The sequence below is a fragment of the Aquarana catesbeiana genome, linkage group LG09, assembly GCF_042186555.1.
Source record: "Aquarana catesbeiana isolate 2022-GZ linkage group LG09, ASM4218655v1, whole genome shotgun sequence".
In the NCBI taxonomy this organism is placed as follows: Eukaryota; Metazoa; Chordata; class Amphibia; order Anura; family Ranidae; genus Aquarana; species Aquarana catesbeiana.
Window position 1 is genome coordinate 194,675,711 of NC_133332.1, and position 25,498 is coordinate 194,701,208.

Consider the following 25,498-nt stretch of genomic DNA (forward strand, 5'->3'; position numbering starts at 1 on the left):
TTGCCGAAAAGCTTTAGTTTTGTCTCATCTGTCCAAAGGACAGTCTCTCAGAATTATTGTGGCTTGTCATTATGCATTTGAGCAAATTCACTCTGGCCCTTTTACGTTATTCTTGCAACTGCAGAATCCTGCTGAGTCTTCTTCCTTTGAGACCACTGTTGCCCAAAAGTAATGGATGGTGCAATCAGGATAACTTGTCAGAAGTGACTCATGCAGATAGCAGAGGAATGAAGCAGCAGACAGAAATAACAGTGCTCTGGATTGAGACAAGTACACACTATAGAGCAGCTTTTTTCAGGTTTCTTCAGTAGTGCCTTGGCAAATTGCTTAAAAATTGCCCTAAAATTGTATACAAGCCAGTGCGTGGATGAATCCTGCCTTTTAGTTACACAAAGCCACACCATTACAACCTTCTAGCTACTGGTGTCCTATAAACCTATGATGTCACCTGTTGCTAGGGAGGACGTTGGGCACCTGCACAACATCCTTGTTTACCCCTCCCATGCTCGTCTCCATCAGCGCTGGGGTCACATTAGCTGAGTGAGGGAGAGAAACTAAGTGAGAAGAGAAACTTTGACGTACTAGTCAGTACTAGTGTGCAAAGGTTGTATTTGCTTTGGAGGAATAAATCACTATAATAATGTGTATCATATGTGTCTGGATTTTGCTGTATTCTGTAAAACTGTTAGTTGTGCATAATTTTAAGAGAGAAGTAAGATTTTTCTTTTCAGTTTTATACTTGCCTAAGTGGATGCAGCATCGGTCCCCCGGCACCTACTGAGAACCGAGCCATCGAACATCGCCGATGGTGCTGCTGACTGTCAATCAGCAGCTTTTCGCTCTGCCCGCTCCCCCCCCACTCACTGGAGCGCTGAGCTGTGGAGGGGCGGGGAGCGGACATCTCAGGCTCTCAGCGGCACCTGGCAGATCCAGACTTTGTCGTGATGCCGCGGTGCTTGGCCTGATCTTGGTGACGTCAGCAGAGAGAGGACTTCAGCCCGCTCTCTGCTGAAAACGTGTCACAGGAGTGCAAAACGGATTGCACTCCTGTGACCCATAGGAGAAGCCCAGCCAAACTAGCTCAGGCTGGACTTCTCCTTTTAAAGGGTGTCTTGGCTGAAAAAGGTTGAAAAACTTTGCTATCGAAGGATATGGTTCAATGGTCAATGCATCAAAAAATGGACATGACCTTTTTCAGACAATGCAGCATTTAAACAAAATGTGGCCTCTGTAAAACACATACTTGTAAGTTTTACATTATCACGTCTAAAAGTTAAAATGACCCTTTAAAACTGGAACGCTAAAAATTTCAAGATACAGTGACATTTTTTACTGACTCAATAAATGTGTGAAAAGCATGTTTTTCCATACAGGTTTGGGAAGCGGAATAAAAAATGTATATTTAGCCGTATTTGTAACGCTGAAGTAAAATATTTTCAACAGGTAGTTTGATTATACTGTCTGTACCATTTAAAGTGGTTCCAAAGGCAGAAGTTTTTTTTACGTTTTGCAAGCAGCTCCCAGCCCCTTATACTTACCTGAGCCCGATTTCGATCCAGTGATGTGCATGAGAACAGTAGTGCTCTCAGGTCTCTCCCTCTTCATTGGCTCAGATACAGCAGCGGGAGCCATTGGCGGTGCTTTACCTTTGTCTTTGCAGCACTTTTCGGCCGCTAGCGGGGCGCTTTTAACCCCCGCTAGCGGCCGAAAAAGGGTTAAAACCGCCTGAAAAGATGCGCTGCCCTTTGATTCAGTGGGCAGGGATGCGTTAGGAGCCGTGTATTCATCGCTCCTACAGCGCTGCAAAGAAGCTGCTTGCAGGACTGTTTTTGACATCCTGCCAACGCAGTGCTACAGTGTGAAAGCACTTGGGCTTTTTTCAGGCGCTTTACGGGTGCTATTTTTAGCGCTAATGCACCTAAAAAACGTCTCCAGTGTGAAAGGGGTCTTAGTAACAGAGGAAACCCACAAATCGGACTTTATACAGGGTAGAAGCTGACAGGCAGTAATAGTAACCAGCTAGATGTGAATTACTGGTGAATTGTTCAGCATTTATTTTTACAAACAAAGATAATAAGCCTGCAGTATGTTTTTATTGCTGATGAGACTTCTTGAGGCCTTGTTCACACAGGCAGAAGAAAATGCTACATTTCCATAAGTTGTGTGCACCTAAACACTGCACTATAGTAATCACTGAGCCCATACACACAGCCGTGTCCACATGTGAAAATGTGTGCTGCATTTAGCTATGAACAGGAAAGTAGGACACAGCTGCGCCAAAGATTGCGAAGATCTGCAGATGTTGCGTACGTACACGTCATTCATTGGAGTGAAATTGAAATTGTATATGTCTAAACATGAGTACTTTAGGCCCATATTATACACAGGATCTTCTTCTAGCTTTACCAGAAAGAACCTGTGTTCTGTGCAGAAAATACGCATATTCCCATGTGAATAAGCCCTATAAGTAAAGTTCTGGGTTTGGATTTTACTTTAAGTAGTTAATTTAGGCCAAAGTGGCCCCAACAAACTACCATTCGGGAGAAGCCTTATATTTTTATTAAAGTATACAGGGCTTCTTCTGATAGACTGAGTTAGAGAGGAGGGGCAGATGATAGACTGAGTTAGAGAGGAGGGGCAGATGACGTCTACCACGCTCAGAGGAAGCCCTGTATTCATTGATAAAAATACAAGGGCACTTCTGGATGGCAGAAAAGCATTCGGGCTGTCTGGATTTAGTTCCAACAGCAGACAAGACGTCGCCCATACTGAGGTGGATCAGAGCACCAGCTATTGTATGTAGGTAATGCTACTACAGCATAGTACAGCGCATATAGCGGCGGCATTCGTTAGAACAAACTAACTAAAGTCAAAGTAAACCTTGAGTTCTACTTTAAGCAGTCGATTGTGATGGATATGTACATAGATACTAAGTAGAAACAAATTTGGGAGGATCTGCTGCAGTGTGAAATGATTTCATTCATTTTTTAAAGTGAACATACGAGTGTATCTCTGTATTCTGAATTGGTTTAAAACAGTCCAATGTAGATTTAATTACAGTATACACAAGTGTGGGATTTTAAGGTGTGTGTATGTACTGGATTTTGCACATACTGTTGCTGGCCTTTAGAAGGCATCTATTTGTTTGCTTTGTGTACAGAGAGTAACCTGTTTTTTGTTTTGTTTGTTTTGTTTGTTTTATTGGTCATGCTCAGAGCTGGTTCACACTGAGTCGCTCCTGTTAGAATGGTTCCATTGTACAGAACGGGACCCGACTTGTCAGGCGGCTAAGTTGCCTGACAAGTCGTCCCAGTGTGAACCAGCTCTTAGTGTGTGTATGTGTATAATACTGTACATATTGATTCAATTTTATTTAGGCATTCTTGCTATTCACATCTCACTGCCATAATGCATAAACAGCTTATTGTCACTAGGGCTGCAACTGACGATTATTTTCATAATCGATTATTTGGCCGATTATTGTTTCGATTAATCGGGTAATAACCTTTAAAAAAAAAAAAGTGCGGTGTATAATTTAGTTAATTTGTAAAGTTTTAAAAAAAGGCAATTTATTCTTAAATATTTCTATGCAGTGGTAAATATAAATAACCAACTATATGGTTAGGGAGCAAAATATCTAATCCACGCTGAGAATAACAGAGGAGATATACTGTATATACTATTATAAGAGATATACTGTATATACTATGAGAGGAGAGATATACTGTATATACTATTAGAGGCGATGTACTGTATATACTATTAGAGGAGAGAGATACTGTATATACTGATAGAGAAGATATACTGTATATACTATTAAAGGGTGAATCTGGTAAATATCATAAGACTCAGATCACATTTTTTTATTTAAAAAAAAAACAAATGTCTTCCTTAAAAAAAAAAAACTAATTTTAAGAACGTTCGTTCGATTTTCTAATCATTAGTGGGGTAAAATCGACATTCATTTTCAACCATAGTGACGGGAAAATTAGGGAATAATAGAAAACTTCTTGGTCAAGGGAATTTTCAGACAGTGTATGTGATTTTCGTTCAGAAATTTATATTTGTTTTAAAAACAGAACGTTAAAAACAACATTCTTTCATTCAGCGAACGTACAAAGATTTTTTTGTCTGAATATTCTCGTCTGAAAATTGATCCGTGTGGCCAGCATAAGGCTTGGTACACACCTATGCAGTTTGCTTTTGATCTGTTTCTGCAGTGCTTTTTGCTGTGCGTTGTGATTTTTGCACACGTAATTTTGCTGCGATTTGCGTTTTTGCATTTTTTTTTGTCGTTGAGCAGATTAAAAAAAATCAAATTGCTGCAAAAACACATTACATGCTCTTCTGCAGCTTCTCCATTGAAGTATATTAAACCAAAAAAGCACCGTTTTGCGTTTAAAGTCCTTGACCCTTTCCAAATACGCAGTGGCTGAAAAAAGCACAGATGTGAACTTGTCCCATAGGAAACCATGTAAATGAACTGTAGTGCGTTTCTGCAAAAAGCACCAAAAAACACATAGATGTGAACCAGGTCTAAGATGTTTAGTAATATAATGGGGTTAAAAAAAACTAAAATTAGCCCTTTATAGTACAAAAAAAAAAAAAAAAAAAGCAGATTATCGCTAATATAAGGGGGTTCATTTTTTTTTTACTGTAGAACAGTGAAAGTAATATTTACAGTAGCGATTTGCTCTTTTTGCACTATAAAGGACTAATTTTAGCTTTTTTTAACCCCATTATGTTACTGGCCGATTATTCGATTATGAAAATAGTAATCGATTATTTCATAATCGATAAGTTATCGATTAGTTGTTTCAGCCCTAATTGTCACCATTTGTTTCCTTTTCTTGCGTCATGTGTTGCTTGCTCAAGAAACACGAGGGATTTTAGATTGGCAGCACAATGCATTAAAGGCTGGTTGGCTCACATATAACCTACCACTCTAAGACTCAATATACACGGGAAGTTTTACAACCTCTCCTGAACGATTTAACTTGACAGATGGTATCCAGAGTTTAAAAACATCTGTTTTCCCACGTTTACATGCCGCGTTTTGCGTTTTAGAAGCATTTTTTTGTTTGTTTCTTTTTTCAAAATGGTCAAGAATTAAAACTGCCTGTAAATGAAACGTGGCTAAATGAGTTACCACGTTTACAAGCTGTTACAGGTGTTTGTCGTTTCAAATGACTTTGAACATCCGCCCTGAAAGCTTTTTTTTTGCTTTCCAAAAAATGCTTCTAAACTCAACTGCCTATAAATGATTATAAATGACCCTGTGTACATGTACATGATCAGATAACATAGAGGAGAGTTCAGGGGCAGCTGAAAAAAAACACCCAACTGCTTCCAAACGTCCGTTTACCAACAGCAGTGTACATGAAGGCTGATGCCCTGTACACACGATAGGATTTTCCGATGGAAAATGTGTGATAGGACCTTGTTGTTGGAAATTCCGACCGTGTGTAGGCTCCATCACACATTTTCCATAGGAATTTCCGACACACAAAGTTTGAGAGCTTGCTATAAAATTTTCCGACAACAAAATCCGTTGTCGGAAATTCCGATCGTGTGTACACAAATCCGACGCACACAGTGCCACGCATACTCAGAATAAATTAAGAAACGAAAGCTATTGGCTACTGCCCCGTTTATAGTCCCGATGTACGTGTTTTACGTCACCACGTTCAGAACGATCAGATTTTCCGACAACTTCGTGTGACCGTGTGTATGCAAGACAAGTTCGAGCCAACACCCGTCGGAAAAAATCCATGGATTTTGTTGTCGGAATGTCCGATCAATGTCCAACCATGTGTACAGGGCATTAGTCTGATATCTGCAGGTTAGTGATACTAAAGTCTCATTTTTTTTTTTTCATTTAAAAATAACAAACATGTTATACTTACCTGCTCTGTGCAGTGGTTTTGCACAGAGCAGCCCAGATCCTCCTTCTCGGGCCCCTCCCAGGCACTGCTGGCTCCTCCATCCTGCCCCAATAGCAAGCAGCTTGCTATGGGGGCAACCGAGCCGCTGCTCTGTGTCCATTCAGGCACTGAGTCAGGGTTCAGCCCTGCCCCCTCACTCTCCTTATTGCCTCACTAACTTTGACAGCAGCGGGAGCCAATGGCGCCCCGCTGCTGTCTCAGCCAATGAGAAGGAAGAGTCCGGGGCCACGTGAGACACTCGTGCAACATCGCTGGATCGAGATGGGCTAAGGTAAGTATGAGGGGGGGCTGCTGCACATTGAAGGTTTTTTATCTTAATGTAAATGCATTAAGATAAAAAACCTGACTTTAGAACCACTTTAAAGTTTAAGTTCGCCTTTTCAGAAAAAAAATGAAAAGGTCAAATAACATCAGTACACTCTCCCAACCCCTGGTCCCAGCTGTACTCGTCTTCGTAACTGAAGAGGTGTTAGTGCCAAAGCATTAAGGTAAAAAACCTTCTGCAAGCAGCTCGCCCCCCCCCCTTATACTTACCTAAACCCGATCTCGATCCAGCAATGTGTTAGAGCAGAGGCTCTCCAACCTCTCTCCCTCCTCATTGGTTCAGACACAGCAGCAGAAGCCATTGGCTCTTGCTACTGTCAGTCACAGCCAGTGAAGAGGCCAAGCACGGACACACAGAGCCAGCCGCACGAGTGTCCCCATAGCAAGTTAATTTCTATGGGGGCATTCAGCAAGGGGGAGGGGCCCGGTGCCCGGTGGAACACCCAAGAAGAGGAGGATTGGGTCTGCTCTGTGCAGCATAGTGAAAGGTATTGGCAGCATGATGAACATAGTGGACCTCTGCCTCCTTGTACAGTGTTGTCAGTATAACAGTGGAAGACTTTTAGAAGAAGTATGTGATGACTTTTATCTGGGTGGTGCTGCACCTTCATTGTTCAGTCAGGAAACTGCTTACAGGCTCTCAGATTAAATAAATAGCCTTATTTAAGTGTTCAGAGATGAGAGATCCTAATTCTGTCTGAGCAGTCTGATTGATCAGCCTGTCTGGGAAAAAAAAGAACGGCCTCTATAGCAGTGAGCAATCTGTCCAGTTCACAAATTAATTTAAGTATCATTGGATTGTTTGCTCAGGGCAATGGTCAGGTTTCTCTTTGACAGCTAAGAAATGAGTCCTGATGTCACAACTTAAACTGTGTGACTTTTGACTTCAGGGGCGGCACAGGGTTGCTGGTTCGAATCCCAACCATGACACTGCCTGCTTGGAGTTTGCATGTTCTCCCCGTAGCTGCGTGGGTTTCTTCCGGGTACTCCGGTTTCCTCCCACACTCCAAAGACATGCTGTTAGGTTAGATGGATCCTGTTTAAATTGTCCCTAGTATGTGTATATATGAATGTGAGTTAGGGACCTTAGAGTGCAAGTTCCTTGAGGGTAGGGACTGATGTGAATGTACAATGTATATGTAAAGCGCTGCGTAAATTGACGGCGCTATATAAGTACCTGGTTTACTATGGTTTACTGTGACTCATGTACTAAGCAAGCCTTTTGGTTTTAAAATAAAATGTTGTACATACCATGTGCGTACAATATAGGTTACAAAAGCTTGCCCTTCACATCTAGCAATATCCTTAGGCCATTGTTGAAGCAATAAGAGGAAAGCAATCCAGTTCTGAAACATTTATTTTCCTGTCCTTTCTATGTAAATACTGTGATTTGTATGTAACAGTTTTTTATTTGTGTTTCTTTTTTTTTTTTTTTTATGTCCTTCTCAAGGTTAGTAGCAAAGATGAAGATTTCTTAGATCTCTCTGTGGATGTGGAACAAAATACTTCCATTACACACTGCTTAAGGTGAGTCACAAGTCACAAGCCGTGATGCATGTGAACTTTACATTGTCAGCTCTCTGTGGGATGTATTTCCAGTATGAGAATCCCTGTCTCCTGAAGTAGAACACCTTCCTGGGCAGAATGGTATGGGGGGTTTTGACTTTGCTTACATTGTACAAAGACATCAATAAATTACTGGTCTGGCACGGCAGGGATTTTGTAAAAGAATGCTTATCCAAAGCTGTAACTATAAAGTGAAAATCTCCATACCTGTAATTGATTTTTTCAGATCAATAAAAAAAAAAAATTGCATATACTATTTTAAGCCTTTCGCTGCCAGGCTCTGTGCTTCATTTTGTACACTCAGGTGGCCAGACCGTTTTTCAATTAAATTGTTTGCAATTTTTCCTTTGCCTTGTTATTTTTCAGTTATAACTTTCAGAGTTTGTAAAGACCCCCAAACCATATATCTTCTGAAAGCACATGATGTAGAATAAAAAGAAGGTGCTACAGATTTTTTTAGACCCTGTGTTATTTGCGCAAATGTCTGCTGAACAATTCTGATATAAGCTTATGGTCATTGAAGTGACCATAAGCTTATAGGAGAGGGAGAAATTAGGTCCGTATGCTGTATTGACTTGGCCACCTGTGGGCACTTCTGTAGGTCCGTACGGCATACGGACTTGGCATTGAAAGGGTTAAAGGAGCAGGATACATTTTATTTTTTTTAATTTTTTTTTCTGGGTTAACAAATGCTTTAAGGGATTAAAATGCAACTGCAGGAAATCAAAAGTTAAATATATGATGCGGCATGTCTGTAGTATTGAAAAAGCTAAATGCTTTTAAGGACAAAACTGTAAATGGAAGAGATAATTAACTTTTTTTTTTTTATTATTTATTTATCATAAAGCGCAAAAATAATGTTACATTTAGCCAATCAGCAGGTGATTCAAGTTGATTCTGTGGTTTTGAAGAAGTTGTACAGTGTGGCAGTGTTTACTATAATTTTATTTCGCCAAGGGTATTTATATGTTTGATGTGGACACAATTTGGGACACGTTTGATACTATTTACATTTTGACTAAAGTTTATATTATTTTATATATTTACATTGTATACACAGTCTGTTCTTAAGGCCTTTTTTGCTTATCTCTAGTAGCATTTACTGTCTCTTTTCTCAGGTATTACCTTAAAGTGAAAGTAAACCCATCGATTTAACAGTTTAAAAAAAGTTAAATTCCCAGCGTGTTCCGGAATGTAAGGCTGAGCTCACACTGGCATTAAGAGGAGGCGTTAAAAAGGCCCCTCAAACTCCTATGCTCAAGATACAATAAACAGCACATAGTGCTGTTCACACTAAGCGTTAGCATTGCGTTGCTTCAAAATTGAAGCCTCATGTTGAGTCAGGAGGCCTTTTGAAGCCTTTCAATGCCCATTCAAGTCTATGGTAACACCTCACAAATGCTCTGGCAGGCAGTTGAGGAGCGTCAAGATTTGTTCATTTACTGTAATGGAATAGGGATTTATGGAGCAGTTTTAATGTCAAATGCTTCAAAACTGGCCATAGGTCATTTGGGGAGCATTTTTAACTCAGTGATTGTAAAACGCTTGTCTAATACCCATGCTAAAGCTCATTGACACCCATACTAACGCCATACAAACACTATAGGAGCATTTGTTGAGCGTTAGAAATTTAGGCAAGTGTGAACAAGCCCTAACTCTCACATTAGTTGTGCTCTCAATCAAACTGTCAAACCATCCAATGGCTGGTGTCATAACTGATCAAATGTGCAGCATCATGGCCATTGAAGATTAAAAACAGGCCAGGATGGCAGCTTTCATGGCTGAAAATGATAGGAGGGTTTACTTCTACTTTAAGCAGCCCATGTATGAGTCTTTGGGGGTTTTTTTTTGTAATATTACTTGATTTCCCCCATCTACATAGAGTGCCTTTGTATTGTGACAGTGGAGAGACTTCACCCGCTGTTAGAATACATTGAACAGCGCTGCCGGCTATAGCCTGCAGTGCAGATCGAGCAGGGACCACCCAGCAGGGTGGTTATACAGAAGTCGATCGGTAGATAGTGATGGGCTTGTAGTGGATTTAATTATAGAAACCTCTAAATGAATAGCACTAACTTAAAAATTCATAGGCAAACAAATGGTAATCCTGACAATTAGAAATGGGCTGTGGCATCCTCCAAACTCATCTCTAGCTATTAACTATTGTTTTTTTTTTTTTACTCCAATGACCTGTGAACTGAGTCATTCCCCTTTGCCATCCACCTCTTTCTTTATGTGAGCTGAGGCATGGGAATGATTTTGGCCCACAGCTCATTGGGGTAAAAAATGAGCACGAGTTTGGCTTGGAGTTGAGTTTTGGAGGATGCCCAAACTCATCTTGGCTGGCAATATATATATATGGACAACCATAACAATACCTGCAAGAATCATTTTAGTCATGGCAATACATTGACAACAAGTAGGACCCTGTTTAATATTTGAACAACAAACAGGCACTCTTCTACAGTGAGGGAAAAAAGTATTTGATCCCCTGCTGATTTTGTACGTTTGCCCACTGACACAAAAATGATCAGTCTATAATTTTAATGGTAGGTTTATTTTAACAGTGAGAGACAGAATAACAAAAATATCCAGAAAAACGCATTTTAAAAAAGTTACAAACTCCTCCTCCTCGTTCAAATCAATATTTGGTGTAACCGCCCTTTGGATTTAAAAAGGCATCATTTCTTCTAGGTACACTTGCACACAGTTTTTGAAGGAACTCAGCAGGTAGGTTGTTCAAACAGATCTTCTATGGATGTCGGCTACCTCAAATCCTTCTGTCTCATCGTGTAATCTCAGACAGACTTGATGATGTTGATATCAGGGCTTTGTTGGGGCCAAATCATCATTTTCAGGACTCCTTGCTATTCTTTGCACTAAAGATGGTTCTTAATGACATTGGCTATATGTTTGTGGTCATTGTCCTGCTGCAGAATCAATTTGGGGCCAATCGCACGCCTCCCTGATGATATGGCATGATGGATAAGTATCTGCCTGTATTTCTCAGCATTGGGGACACCATTGATCTGACCAAATCTCCAACTCCATTTGCAGAAATGCAGCCTTGTATGTGCAAGGGACCTTCACCATGCTTCACTGTTCCCTCCAGACACTCAATATTATACCTCTCTCCAGCTCTTCAGTGAACAACCTGCCTCCTGCTACAGCCAAATACAGTACAGTAATACCTTGGATTACGAACATAATTCGTTCCAGAAGCATGCTTGTAATCCAAAGCACTCATATATCAAAGCGAGTTTCCCCATAGGAAATAATGGAAACGCCGATAATCGGTTCCACAGCTACTGCTGGTCTATGGAGTATTGTATGTGGCCAGAGGTGCGGGGGCGCCGGTGTATGCAGTACCGCATGTGCCCAGAGTTGCGGGGGCGCCGGAGGGAACTGAGTGTCTCCGAGCGTCACCCGCACCTCTGGCCAAATGCAGTACTGCACACCCCAGTGGCTTAAATCCTGCTCGTCTTGCAAGACAACGCTCACAAAGCGAGTCAGGATTTTAAAAAAATTATAGCTTGTATTGCGAAACGCTCGTAAACCACATTACTAGCAATCCAAGGTTTCACTGTATTACAAATTTTGACTCATCAGTCCAGAGCACCTGCTGCCATTTTTCTGCACCCCAGTTCCTATGTTTTCGTGCATAGTTGAGTCGCTTAGCCTTGTTTCCATGTTGGAGGTATGGCTTTTTAGTTGTAATTCTTCCATGAAGACCACTTCTGGCCAAACTTTTCCAGACAGTAGATGATGTACCTGGTTCCCACTTGTTTCCACCAGTTCTGTGCTGGTGGCACTGCTGGACATCTTCCGTTGTCAAAGGGTGGTAAGCATGATGTCTTTCACCTGCTGCATTGTGTCCTTGGCTGACCACTGTATCTGAAACCCCAGTCTGCTTTGAAGTCTTTGCCTGGGAGAGGCCAATGCAGTATACCTACCTTGTGTCTTGTTGCTGTGCTCAGTCTTGCCATGGTGTATGTCCTGTGACATGAAACTGTCTTTCATAACTTCACCTTAGTAGTAGAGTTTTGTTGTTCCGTACCCTGTTTTAAACCTCCTACACAGCTGTTTCTTTTTCAGTTAATGACTGTGCTTCAACCTACATATGAAATTGATGATCATTAGCAGATGCTTGATATAATTGGTTAATCGTACATCTGGCTCTCAACCTACAAAATCCCTGACTTTTTGCAAGTATACAAAGTGTGCTGGTTTGAAGCCAAAGGGTGGTCACACCAAATGTTGATTTGATTTAGATTTTTCTTCTGTTTGCTCATTTTGCATTTTGTTAATCGATAAAAATAAAATAATTAAAGTAAATATTTTTGAAAACATTCTTACTTTACAGCATTTCTTCACACCTGACTAAAACATTTGCACAGTACTGTATAGTTAAATAAAAATTCCAAAACTATATAATGATAAAATGTTGCATCACTGACACCTTCCTGCACTTTATTTTTGTTCTTCCAAACAGTGGAGCCAGCTATAAGGTCTTAAACCCTCCCAACCCCAATCTAGATATATTTATGAGAGCAAGCAACCTGTCTGATGATACAAAGCTTCTTTTTAGTGCTTATGACAGGTTTGCTTTGGTATTGCAGAACTTTCACACAATGCACCAGAGGCCCCATGGTGGCTTAAAATTGTCAAATCCTATCTATAATAAATGTCAACGTGTCATATGAATGGGATATGGATAAGCAGAATTTTACAGATGCCATTTTTTTTTTTTTTTGCAAGTTAACAATTGTAATATAATTCACAAATTATTTCAGATGATTTTGCAGAAATGTGTGTAGGATCCTCACTCAATATGCATTATATAGTAAATGTTCAGTAAAAGTCTGCTCATCAGTAATATGGTTGCACAGTCCCTGACATATTTTCTTAAAGAAGAACTCCAGGCAAATTTTGTATTTTCCCCTTCAGTGGGGCTGTGCCTGTACTGCATGGGTTAACTGCTTGTTTTGCCAGTGGCACAAGGAAAAGCTATACTTACCCTGATCCTTCTATCCTCCAAAAAAACGCACTCCCCCAGGTCAAGCGGTGGACTGTTCCTGCTGTCCTCACGTCCAGTCTACGGGCATGATGACGTCAAGAACAGTCCATTCACAAGAGCACTAGTATGGGGGGGGGCAGGAGTGGCGGGCACCGGTCTTGCACTCAGAGGATCGGCTGATTAGGTAAGTATATCTCTGCTCTGCAAGCCCATAGACAAAAACGAGCAGTTAACCCGTGCAGTGTGGGCACAGCCCCATTGCATGGGGAAATAAAAATGTTGCCCAGAGTTCTTCTGTAAAGGGAAATTATAAGTCCTCATGCACACGGACGTTTTTACAGCTGCTTTTTTGAGCTTTTTTTGCAGCTTAAAAAGGCCTGTCTATGTTAGTCTATGGCTTCATGCCCACCTAGGCGTTTTTGAGCTGCAAGTGGCATAGGCGTTTTTAAACTGTAAAAAAAACCCAGGACCAGTGGGTTCTGAGAGACGTTTTTCAGCTGTAAAAACGCTAAAAAACGCTCAAAAACGTCATTCACCAACGTTTTTTTAGCGTTTTTGATCCATTGAAAAAAAAAAAAATTTGAAAAAAAAAAAACGCTCAAAAACGCTAACGCGGAAAAACGCTCAAAAACGCTATTGCAAAAACGCTGAAAAACGCTGAAAAAAGTTTAAAAAAATCACTGCAAAGATACTGGCGTTTTCATAACGTTTTTTTAACAGCCTGTGTGCATGAGGGCTAATGGTTTGGACTCTGTTCTCTTTTTTCCCCCTTTAAAATGTTTACATTTGTGTTTTGTTTTTGTTTGTTTTTTGATTTTCAATACAAAAGTTTTTTGTTTGTTTTTTTTCTCCCTGTAAATGTTTAATATATAAGGTTCACCTACAACACAGGTTTAAGAGAGCTTAATGGGCTTTCTAAAGAGTGCAAAGCTGAAGTAGTTTACTGGACTGCCCCTCTGATTGAAACGCCAGGTGACCTGTTCAGAGGGAGAAAGGGGGATGAGTCTCTGTTTTTGTAAATTTGAGTTTTATATATTGAGTTCTGCAAACAATCAATCCTTTCAGTAAAACTGTTAAGAATCGCTCTAGAGACCTGAAAAATAACCTGCAGCTCCACCTTCTGGCTGAAATCACAAACTCCTTCACACCAGCGGAAGCCTTGGTTACCTTTTAGGGGTGCCAGTTGAGTGCATCTCAGAACAAGACAGTGTAGCATTTATTGGGTGGCTGGGTGTTAAGACCTACAAGTCCCCCACTGAATATATGTGCATGTCACCGTAAAGGGGTTACTATTAAATATTTCTATTTACCTAACTTAAAAGGATAGGTAGATAGATTTGTCCTGTCCATAATAAAGTATATTTAACACACCATTTCCTTTGAGGGACATAGTTTGTAACTTCTCTATTAAATTATTGGTAGCAAGGTTTCCTGCTGTATATTTTATTTGTGAAATGTGTCCTTAAACTTATAAAATTTTGGCCCCTTTTATGCCATCCCTGTTGGTATCTTTTTTCCTTTTAAGTTATGTGCATACATTGGCATAGGCACTGATCAAGGTTGCCTCAGCTATGTAACCACAGGCAACCACCATTCCTTAATGATTGATGAGCATGCCTTAGCATTTCTGCTGTTAATCTCTTGCTGCCCACATAAGGCATATGTGCAGTGGCAAGGCAAGTGGGTCTTAACACCCATACGCCGCACATATGTGTTTATGGGAGGTTCCAGTGCTGAGAGCGTGCTTGCTGTCCACTCCCATCGCAGAGACTGAGCTGTCAAAGACCACTCTCGGTCTGTACTAATGATCATGTGACCATTGTGACAGCCAATCACAGTAATCACATGAATATGCAGTCCTGGAGTGTAAGACGTGACATCAGAGTTTTAATTTAAGGGATTGGTTGTAAGGCTTGATAGACAAAAAAGTCCTCATATTTGTTTATTAAAAGTGTGTGTAATCATCTTGGATTCTGTAGCTGCCTTTTTGAGCGTGCATTACAGTTTTTGACCTTACTTTGTGTTTCTGCAGAGGGTTCAGTAACACAGAAACACTATGCAGCGAATACAAGTATTACTGTGAGCAGTGTCGAAGCAAACAGGAAGGACAGAAAAGGTAAGTTTGGGACAATAAATTGTGCTTGCTATTAATTTCAAATATGACTGATGTACACTATAAGTAGGCACAATTTTGTTATGATTCTCAGTGTCCTGTTTAACCACTTCAGCCTGGGAAAATTTTACCCCCTTCCTGACCAGAGCACTTTTTACAATTTGGCACTGCGTCGCCTTAACTGACAATTGGGCGGTCATGCAATGCTGTAACCAAACTAAATTTGCGTCCTTTTTTTTTTTTCCCCCCTACAAATGGAGCTTTCTTTTGGTGGTATTTGATCACCTCTGCGGGTTCAATTTTTTGCACAATAAACAAAAGAAGAGCGACAATTTTGGAAAAAAAACAATATTTTTTACTTTTTTTTTTTTTTTTTTTTTTTTTTTTACTTTTTAATTAATATCCCCAAATTTTTTTTAAAAAACAAATTTCTTCATCAGTTTAGGCCGCTATATATTCTTCTACATATTTTTGGTAAAAAAAAAAATCGCAATAAGCATATATTGATTGGTTTCCGCAAAAGTTATAGCGTCTACAAACTATGGGAAATATTTTTTTACTAGTAATGGCGGTGATCTGCGATTTTTAGCGGTATTGTGACGGACAGATTGGACTCCTTTGACACATTTTTGGGACCATTGACATTTATACAGCGATCAGTGCTATAAAAATGCACTGATTACTGTGTAAATGTCACTGGCAGGGAAAGGGGTTAACACTAGGAGGCGATGAAGGGGTTAAATGTGTGTTCCCTCAGTGTGTTCTAACTGTATGGGGATAGGACTGAGTAGGAGAGGAGACATATATCACTGTTCCTAATTACTAGGAACAAACGACCTGTCTCCTCTCCTCTGACAGCACAGGGATTTGTGTGTTTACACACACAAATCTCCGTGCTGGCGCTCTTGCACGCAATAGCGCATGGCTGGCGGCGATCGCGACTGCCGGTCACACGCATCGGGTCCCCTGCTGTGCAGCGGGCTCGCACCTCTGGCGGTGCAAGAGCAACCTCTGGTGGTCGAAATAGGGAAGGACGTACCTGTTGAGAATTTCGCCCCGGAAGAGAGCCATTCTGCCACAGTATATCTGCATGTGCCGGTCGGGAACCGGTTAAGATACGCTTTATCTGCTCACTAAGTGCTACATGTGTAGTACCCACAAAAGTTCCCAAAGGAATAGGTTCTTTTTGTTGTTTTTTTTTTTTCCAGGCACCAAAAAAAGGAAAAATACAAATATAAAACAGTTCATTTTATTAAAAATAGCATAAAACCATGATCAGAACAAGGCTGATATAAAATATTTTTTGACACTGTTATTTGTTGCACCACCAATCAAACACGTTACTTCAAAACATTTTTACAATCAAATTTTGACCAATTTGTTACATGTGAGTCTGACACATTTCAGTTTCTAAGGAATCTTCATCAGGGAGAGATGGGTGGTCACTATTGTCAACTACATAAATATAGGTTATCAGCACAAAGCAAATGCTGCTGTATCCATAGATTGCCGGAGACCCAGAGAGTAAACTGACAAAGGGAACAGAAAGAACGCCAGGAGTCGTCGAGAGATCTTTAAGATCATCAGAGCTCATCAGTTTCCCCTCTCACATAATGTTCAAAGGCTATGGTGCTGGGGATCTGGGATACTTCTCCGGTAGAAAAGGACAGGGTTGCCCCACAGGGGCGTGTGGAGAGGAAACAAATGGAGGGAATGATATTTGGCTCTGGCATTGTTCCAGACTGAGAGGGTGTTTCTCATCAAACAGGTAACCAGAGCGTGAGAGCAGGGCTCACAGAAAACCATCTTACTAAGAGCAGTATAGAAATCCAAAAGAGCTGTTCCCAAACTGATAGCTGTTTATTAATATTGGTATGAGCTAGTCACTAATAATGATATCCATCTTTTGGCAGGATGAGAGTAAAGAAGCTGCCTATGATATTAGCCCTGCACTTGAAAAGGTTTAAATACATGGACCAACTGCACCGATATACCAAACTTTCCTATCGTGTGGTGTTTCCATTGGAGCTTCGGCTTTTCAACACTTCCGGGGATGCTACCAATCCAGATCGAATGTATGACCTTGTAGCTGTGGTAGTCCACTGTGGCAGGTATGAAGTCATAAGTTTTAAAATGAGCTACCCTATATATAGTGAAAAATAATAGTGACTGTGAAATTAATGTCCTCTGTTAAAGCACCTTCACCTATGACAAAGCAATCAGATCTTATTTTTTTTAATCTGTCGTTCTTTTACATATATTTTGTGTTATTATGCAAATAAAGAAAACCTATACTGAGAACATTATGTTGGCTGCCATTGCTGCCTTTATCGCTTTCTGAAAATGTTAATTGTCTGGCTGTCTTTGGCTCTACAATGCTTTGAGTCACTAACTTGGAAGAACCATGCAAGTAGTGAAACTAAAAAAAATTAAAGAGGGAGTCCCGCGAAAAAAAAATGTAAATGTCAGCAGCTACAAATACTGCAGCTGCTGACTTTTAAAATAAGAACACTTACATGTCTCAGGGTCCAGCGATGTCGGCACCCGAAGCCGAACTGTTGCTCGGCTCTCGGGTTCTGCCGCCGCCATCTTCTATAAGGGAATCAGGAAATGAAGCCTCGCGGCTTCACTTCCCGGTTGCCTACTGACTGCGCATGCACGAGTCGCGCTGTGCAATCAGAACGGTCCCTGATGTCTCTGGGACCCGTGTGTGTCCCAGCAGACAGCGCGGAGGGACGGGAAGTGGCTTAGACTCCTGTGGGAGTCTATGCCCGGAAGTGGGTGCAAATACCTGTATTAAACAGGTGTCTGCACCCCCCTCCCCCCCTGAAAGTGGCCAAATGTGAGACCGGAGGGGGGGAGGGTTCCAAAAAGCGGAGGTTCAATTTTTGTGTGAACCTACGCTTTAAGAACTCCTGACTGCAAACCTAATCAGGGACAGTGGCTTGGAAAGCATTGAAGCCCATTGATCAACATAGCATTTTAGGCAATAGGCAGCTTACTTGTCCCAGTACTGGTTTCTTTTCTTAGCTTTTCAGTATCCACACAGATGCTTTAGTCTTTACCATGAGTTATTTGCAGCTACCCTTATTTGATTGAACACTAGCAAAAAAAAAAAAACTGCTAGGACACCCCCTTTATAACCTCTCTCACTCCCAGCTAACTGCTAGGACACCCCCTCTATAACCTCTCTCACTCTCAGCTAGTCTCAGTTAATGTACATAGCTAGTGTATTCTTCTCACTACCGAGAGAAGCGTTTCTTCTTCCTAATGAAGGTGTATCTTCTAATCTGATGATTCTTCTACCAAGATCCCCTGGCTGCAACATGCGGCTCCTACCGCAGCTTTGAGATCTGTTGACTTCTCAGCTGAGCCTTGGATTAAAGAGGCTCACCCCAAGGTCTCCATTAAGGGCTCCCTGTAATTAACAATGCCATCTGTTATCTCAACAACAACCCCACAGCTTCTGTAGAGCATAATCTTGTGTGCAAGGACCCAGTGGAACAGAGGTTTAAGGCTGTTTTCTCCTTTAACAGGTGCCCCCATGCAACCTGTGGTCAACAGTCAATTAGACATGTTACCAGTGGCCTTACACTACTGCATGGATGGCTTGGCAAATACACTTGCCAGTACTCCGGGATCAGTCTTCTCTCTATCTACATTTGCAGGATCCTTTTGGCTTAAATTTTGTTTAGCGAAACTCCCATATGCCTTGAACAGCTACTGTTTGAAGGTGAAGGCCTGTTTGGTGCCTCCTTGGATAAGTATATCAGGGAGATCATGGGGAGTAAGAGTACTCTCCTCTCCTGGAAAAAGATGTGGCCTTTTTCAAATAGGTCTACTACCCCCAACCCCCTGTTCCTATGGCCAGTTCAGTCTAGACCATTGCAACACAAAATTCTGGCAGCTTAGGACAAACAAACTTAGGCCTTGGATTGCCCTATGCGTCTGACCTACAAGGCCAGACTCTCCCTGATGTGGTGAATTGCTGACCCTGTGCTGGTGTCAGGAAAACCTTTTCTTCCAAAGATGTGGAAAGTTCTCACAACAGGTGGCAGCTTATTGGGTTGTGGAGGAGTTTTAGATGCCCTTTCAGTGCAGGGGACTTGGTCATCAGAGGAAGCCCGTCTTTCCATCAACATCCTTGCGCTCAGGGTGGTTTGGTTGTCCTTCCAATGCTGCAAACCCTCAAATGGCAAGAGCACCCAACGAGAATACAGTTGGACAATGCCATGGCTAATAGCCTACATCAACAATCAAGCAGCAGAAGTCCTGTCGCTCAATAAAATCAGACCTGATCATGTCTAGGAGCAGAACTGCATGTTTCAATCCTGTCCGCCATTCCCATCCCAGGCATGGAAAATTGGCAGAGAGATTTTCTCAGCTGTTGGCATCTGGATCCAGGTGAATGGTCTCTCCATTCAGAGGTATTTTAGGCCCATTGCCACAAATGGGGGGTCACTGGATGTTGATTTTCTAGTGTCCAGATTCAAACAAAAAAATGGACAGTATTATTTTTAGATCCTGGGATCCTTGGGCCTTTGCAATGGATCCTCTAGTGATGCCATGGGATCAGTTCACTCTGATCTACTCCTTCTCTCCCCCCACCCCCAGATTATTCCCTATCATCTGCTCTGCAGGATCGAGATGGAGAGCAATCTGGTGTTTCTCTTTGCACCAGCTTGGCCTAGGAGAACATGAATGAATATACTTACTCTTGGCGCACGCTCTGCGGGAGAGAGGGGGACATGCTTGGATCAGTGCACTTGCTTTGACTTTGATAGCATGGGACAGGGATCTGTCTGATTCACTCATCCTTACCCTCTTGAAGGCTAGGAAGTTGACCTCTTGAAAAGCCTTCCATCGCACCTGGAAGATCTATTTTGTTTGGTGCCGAAAAAAGAAGGTTCATCTCTGCGGGACACATTTAGTAGTTTTAAAAGGCAGATTTCATCTTTAAGCATATTTCAGGGACCATGGGCCTCTCTTTTTATGCAGGGTGTCAGACATATCTCTCCCTTTTTATGCACTCCTGTGTCTTCCTGAGACCTTTACCTGGTTCTTTTGACCCTTGAGAAGCCTCTTCAAGCCTTATTAGAAATATTCCCTTGTCTGACCTTAATTATCCGGTGGCCTTTGTAGTTGCTATCACCTCTGCATGGAGACTCTCAGTTAGCAGCCTTCACCTGAAAAAAAGGATTTCTAGCATTACACAAGGACAAGGTTGTCCTGAAGTTAAAGGCCTCTTTCCTCCGCAAGGTGGTGTCTTCATTCTACCCTAACCGGAAAATTGTCCTTCCTTCACCATGCCCCACTCTGAAACATCTAAGGGAAATTCCTCTAGTCTGTCCTCATGTGTTACGTACCTTTAGAGTATATCGCTTAGCACTACCTCTTTTAGGCAACCAGATTCCCTTTTTGTTCTTCCCGAGGACTCTCGCAGAGAGCTCCCTGTTTCTTGCTCTGTTTTCTGTTAACATGTGTGCCAAGTGCAACCAGGTGGATGGTCAGGCTTCTGCTGGCAGTTTTGTGTATAAAGTGCTACAGACTGCTCCTAGATTTCTGTTGAGCCCTTCTTTTGCCATTATTACGTGGGCCTATTGGTGGTGTTTGCAGTGTTACCCACCCCTAAGTTGGACAGCTTTTGGGCATCCAATGCTAAAGTGATTGTAAGGGTTAGTTTTTTTTTTTTTTTTTTTTTTTTAAATAAACATATCATACTTGCCTTCACTGTGCACCTTGTTTTGCACAGAGTGGCGCCCGAACCTGCTCTTCTGGGCTCCCCTGGCAGCTCTTGCGGCTCCTCCCCACATCAGATAACCCCCTAGGGGAAGCACTTTCCTGCGGGCGTTACCTTTCGGGTTTCGTCCATAGCCGCCGAATGTATGACCCGCCCCCAGCGCCCGCGTCATTGCACTTGATTAACAGCAGCGGGAACCAATGGCTGCACTGCTATCAATCTAATCCAATCAAGAGCCAAAATCCCCGGGCAGAGAGACAGCGCGTCCCCGTTGGGTCAAGTTCCAGGGCTCAGGTAAGTAAACCGGGGAGGGGTTCTGGGGGGCCGGTCACTGCCAGGTGTTTTTTCACCTTAATGCATAGGATGCTTTAAGGTGAAAAAACATGAAGGTTTACAACCCCTTAATGCTTCTGTGACCGGTACTGTACATCTAAGAAAATGTGATTTTTGATTTACCGGTAAAATCTGTTTATTTGAGCATCGTGCAGGACACAGGTCCCTCCTCTCTGTTTTTCGGAAGTCCCTGTTGCTTGCTATAAAATGGAGGTTATCTGGGAATGGTAGAGGTTCTATATAGGATATTCCAGCATCTTTTTAGCCAGTTCCTAATCACCCTAAGGTAGTTACATATAACTACCAGTAATTGTAAAGACTAAATATCTTGTGTTCCATACTGTACTCCAAGAAACAGATTTTATTCATAAGTCAAGCATTCTATTTTTTGCTTTTTGACACTGGTAAGGCATGTAACTTATAATAAATGTTAATATATGTATTGTCCAGGTTCCCAACTGATTTTTGTTTTTCTTTTTAAACTAAAAATAGTGGGCCAAACCGCGGACACTACATCACCATTGTAAAGAGTCATGGGTTCTGGCTGCTGTTTGATGACGACATTGTAGAGGTTGGTTTTGTTTTCCATCTTTAAAAAAAAAAGAAAAGCTTGTGTGTGGTATGCTTAGTTTGTGATCACCTGAACACATTAAAGAGTGAACAACCTTTGAGTTTTACACTGGCATCTATAGGATCTTGAAGACACAGGTGTCAAATAAGCAAATGCCTACTACCAAGGACTGCACATCTAAATGGGGCATTAACTCCATATGCAAGATTTTAACTGCAGTGCCTTTGTTGATGAGGCAGTCCTGTTTTTTTTACACATTGAATCACCCATGTTTATGAGACCTTTATTTTTGGCAGGGCACTTCTTGTTTTAATGTCCCTTTTAATTATAGGGGCACGCTTGTTGTTCTGCATTTGTTTTTGCAAGCATTTTAATTTGTCTCTTTTATCAACACAGAAAATTGATGCCCAAGCCATTGAAGAGTTCTATGGTTTAACATCAGACATTTCCAAAAATTCAGAGTCTGGATATATCCTGTTCTACCAATCTAGAGACTGATCACCATGATGGTAATGGAGAAAAGCATAGTCGTTAAGAACAAGTATAAACCATTGGACTGCGGAAGAGGGATCAAAGTCCAACTAGGACATAAAGAACAGTATAACTGCCACCTCAGAAACCCGCTTTCCAGTAATTAGAAGACCAATTTTCCTTCTAACTCTTTTGAACCTTCGGATAGCCATAAAAGTCAGATCTTCGGTATGTCTTCTAATTAAGTTCAGGCTTTTCCCATCACTCCAAAGCATCAGAACCTTCCAAATGTAGATTGAGAAAGGACTTGGTTGGCACTATCATGTAAAGAAGTTTGTGGAAATGGCAAGCTCAATCGTTGATAATAGCGACTTACTTAGACCCATGCAATGATAGCACTTTTTAAAACCGGACAGCTACAGTTTGGTGCTCAGTACATTCACAACCAGAGGTTATACATTTTAGAAAATGCGATATATTCCAAACAAACCTGTTGTTTCATATCACTTTAAATGCATCTGTTTCCGCTCTATCCTCTGTGATTCCATCCTTCCATATGTTTGCTGTAACACTCCTTGTAGTGAGTGTTGAGAGGCTGCTGTTCTGCACACTAAATAACGGGATCACTAATTATTTTCCTTATTTTTGTTATTTAATTTTTTTTCAATATATATTTGTAATTTAGCACCTTTTGTGACTTAAGTCATCCTCTTAAGAAATTTAATTGAACATAAACGTCAAGGCTGCAAAGATTTCTACCATTTATTTGAACACAAGTGAAATTTATCAGGGGCAGGAAATTGTCTGAACATAATTGACTTCATGATTTTATTAAGTTGTGTCGATATATACTTGTCTTGAAAAATCTCAATTGATGGGTAAGGAGAGATGTTCAAGATGTTTACAGGTTTTGCTGCCTTGGCCTATTAATTATTAGGGAACGGCCCTGACAACAGGGTTACGTCATCAAAACCTATAATTAAAGCAATCAACTTGTCTATCATGATGTAGTGTTTAAATGTGAACATGTCAAATTTATTGTCTTACCCTTCTTATTTACCAAAGATAAAGGGGTGCCTGGGCAATACTTGCACTAGTTACAGTTTGTAGATACCTGACTATCATACCTATATGACATGCAATTCCAAGTATAACGAAAGAAAAAACTTTTTTTTTGTTGTTTTGGATAGAGTCAGAGGGATTTGAACGCTTGTCAGTTTTTAATGCTGTCTGTTCCCTGTCCTGTTTGCCCTTCACTTCCTGTCCCATAGCCAATTTCCACAATGGGACAAAGACGGCGAAAAAAAAACCTGACGGGTTATAACCTCCCCTTGCCTATAGTTCTACTTTAATATTATTTAGTCTTCTACTTCCTTTTTTAGATACAACAGCCTCAATGCTTCTAGGAAGGCTTTCCACCAGATTTTAAAGTGTCTGTGAGAATTTGTGCTCATTCATGCAAACTAATACAGTATTTGGGTCAGGTACTGATGTTGACTGAGAAGACCTGGCTTTTTATAGGTGTTAGAATTTTGCCAAAGGTGTTAAGTAATGTTGAGGTTGGGGCTCTGTGCAGGTCAGTAGGATTTCTTTCACACCAAACTTGTTAAACTGTGTCTTTGTGGCTTGTATTGCGCAAAGGGACACGGTCATGGTGGAGCAGAAAAGTGACCCAAACTGTTACTATGATGTTGGAAGCACACAGTTGTCTAAAATGTCTTTGTATGCTGTAGCATTAACAGTACTCTTCACTGGAAACACCGGAACGCAAAATTTTAAGGGGTGTCCACGTAATTTTGGCCATATAGTGTATTCCTTGCTTTCTAACATGAGAAGAAAGCTAAAAGTGTAGGCAAACAATACATAGTTGACATCTGTGTGTGTAAATTGCCTTGCCTGATCTTAGGTTTTGTCATTCTTTTTAGCCAATTTCCAGACACCTATGCCAAAGTTATGAGGTTCTGACCTTTTACTTTTCTTTAGTACGTGTAATACAGATTGGTTAGTGATGGAAGAGCAGCTAAATTATGGCATCACCTCTGTTTTCTTTATCGTACATAACGGGACACAGAGCCACAGTAATAACTGTATGGGTTATATGGCACCTTTAGGTGGTGGACACTGGCACACCCAAAACAGGAAGTTCAATTCCCCATTTAACCCTCCCCCCTTACCGTTAGTACCTCCGTTTTTTCGCCAGTGTCTTAGGTGTTGGTCACGAGTAAAGATGTGCTGTGCTGAGCTCCGCTGGAATATTCCTTACTGGGGCAAGCCATGCAACTGGATCCATTCAAAGTGTCTTTTCCAGGCCAAATTAAATCGTTCCCCAGCCTCATGTCCGAAGAAACGAGGTTTTGCCTGTAACACTTCTCTTTTTAGTGAGCTGGGCCCCGGGATCCAGTATTTGTTTTTTTTTCAGCCATATTCCTGGCGGGGTGCTTTTTACGGGCCCAGGGCTTTGGATCCCCTGATAAAAAAGGGGGCCCCAGTCCCTGAAGGTTTTCTAAACAGAGCCCACCGTGAGAGGTTTAGATAGGGTCTGTTACCACAGAACCCTGCAGCTGGATAAGGTAAGGGAGATTCCTAAGGAATATTTCTAATTCTTTAAAGTAAATATTGCTATGTCTATAGTCAACACCGGGGGCTGTCAAGAGCACGTACCTGTTCCATGCTTATCAGTCTCTTCTCTGTGTACAAGCTGTATGCTTCCTCCGGCCCAGGCTCCAGGTAAAGTCGTGGGAAAGGGGTTTTTTTCTCCTCCTAGGACTGTCCCCCCACCTGGATAGCTGCCTCCAGCCAGTAGAAGCACGGCATCAGACGACGGTGTGCCGCACCGCTCCCGCCACCATTGTGACTGTTCCCATCGGCAGCTCTCCTCCTCCCCAAGCCCTCCTCCATGCGATCTGGGCAGGATTGGAGCCCGCTTGTGTGGGAAAACACTCTATTTTGAAATAGATGGGGGGTCGCGATGGGTGGTCGGAGGAAGGGGGCGGGGCTTAGAGACGTTGGTGCCAATTGGTGTCCACAACCCATGCTGCATAGCTATAAAATGCACCTTTTTCAGGTGCATACAGGTAGGAGGGACACGGAGCAGACGGGTGGCATGTGAGTAAGTGACACAGGCATTCCCAGGCACATTTAATTTAAGCATCAGGCTCAGCTTAATAACAGTGGCAGTGGACTATTGCTCAGCAGTGGGTGCATTTTTTTGGTGGTACCTCTGCGTTGTGCTCAGCACTATGACCAGAGGAGGTGGTTCAAATGCTGCAAAGACCAAGGACACAAAGGGGTCGCCCTCAGGTCCTAAGGACCCTCCCTCTGCAACACCACCCCATACTAAGGAGGCTGGTCAGAGTGAGTCATCAGGGGCTGCAATTGCTACCGACACAGCCCCTGTCTATATAACTGAGCAGGTTTT

At 41.7% G+C, this 25,498-nt stretch overlaps 1 protein-coding gene across 2 annotated transcripts in view; it reads left to right on the forward strand.

Annotated features, from left to right (window-relative positions):
* The window catches only part of LOC141108167 (ubiquitin carboxyl-terminal hydrolase 12-like), a 110,942-nt gene extending 88,121 nt beyond the window's left edge, over positions 1 to 22,821 (forward strand). For both annotated transcript variants that reach the window (XM_073599485.1, XM_073599486.1), the window contains 5 exons: positions 7,720 to 7,796; positions 14,885 to 14,968; positions 16,879 to 17,076; positions 21,531 to 21,609; positions 22,006 to 22,821. In XM_073599485.1, coding sequence (XP_073455586.1) covers positions 7,720 to 7,796; positions 14,885 to 14,968; positions 16,879 to 17,076; positions 21,531 to 21,609; positions 22,006 to 22,107 — 540 coding nt within the window. In that variant the 3' untranslated portion in view covers positions 22,108 to 22,821. The remainder of the gene's footprint in view (positions 1 to 7,719; positions 7,797 to 14,884; positions 14,969 to 16,878; positions 17,077 to 21,530; positions 21,610 to 22,005) is intronic.
* The last annotated feature ends 2,677 nt before the right edge of the window (positions 22,822 to 25,498 follow it).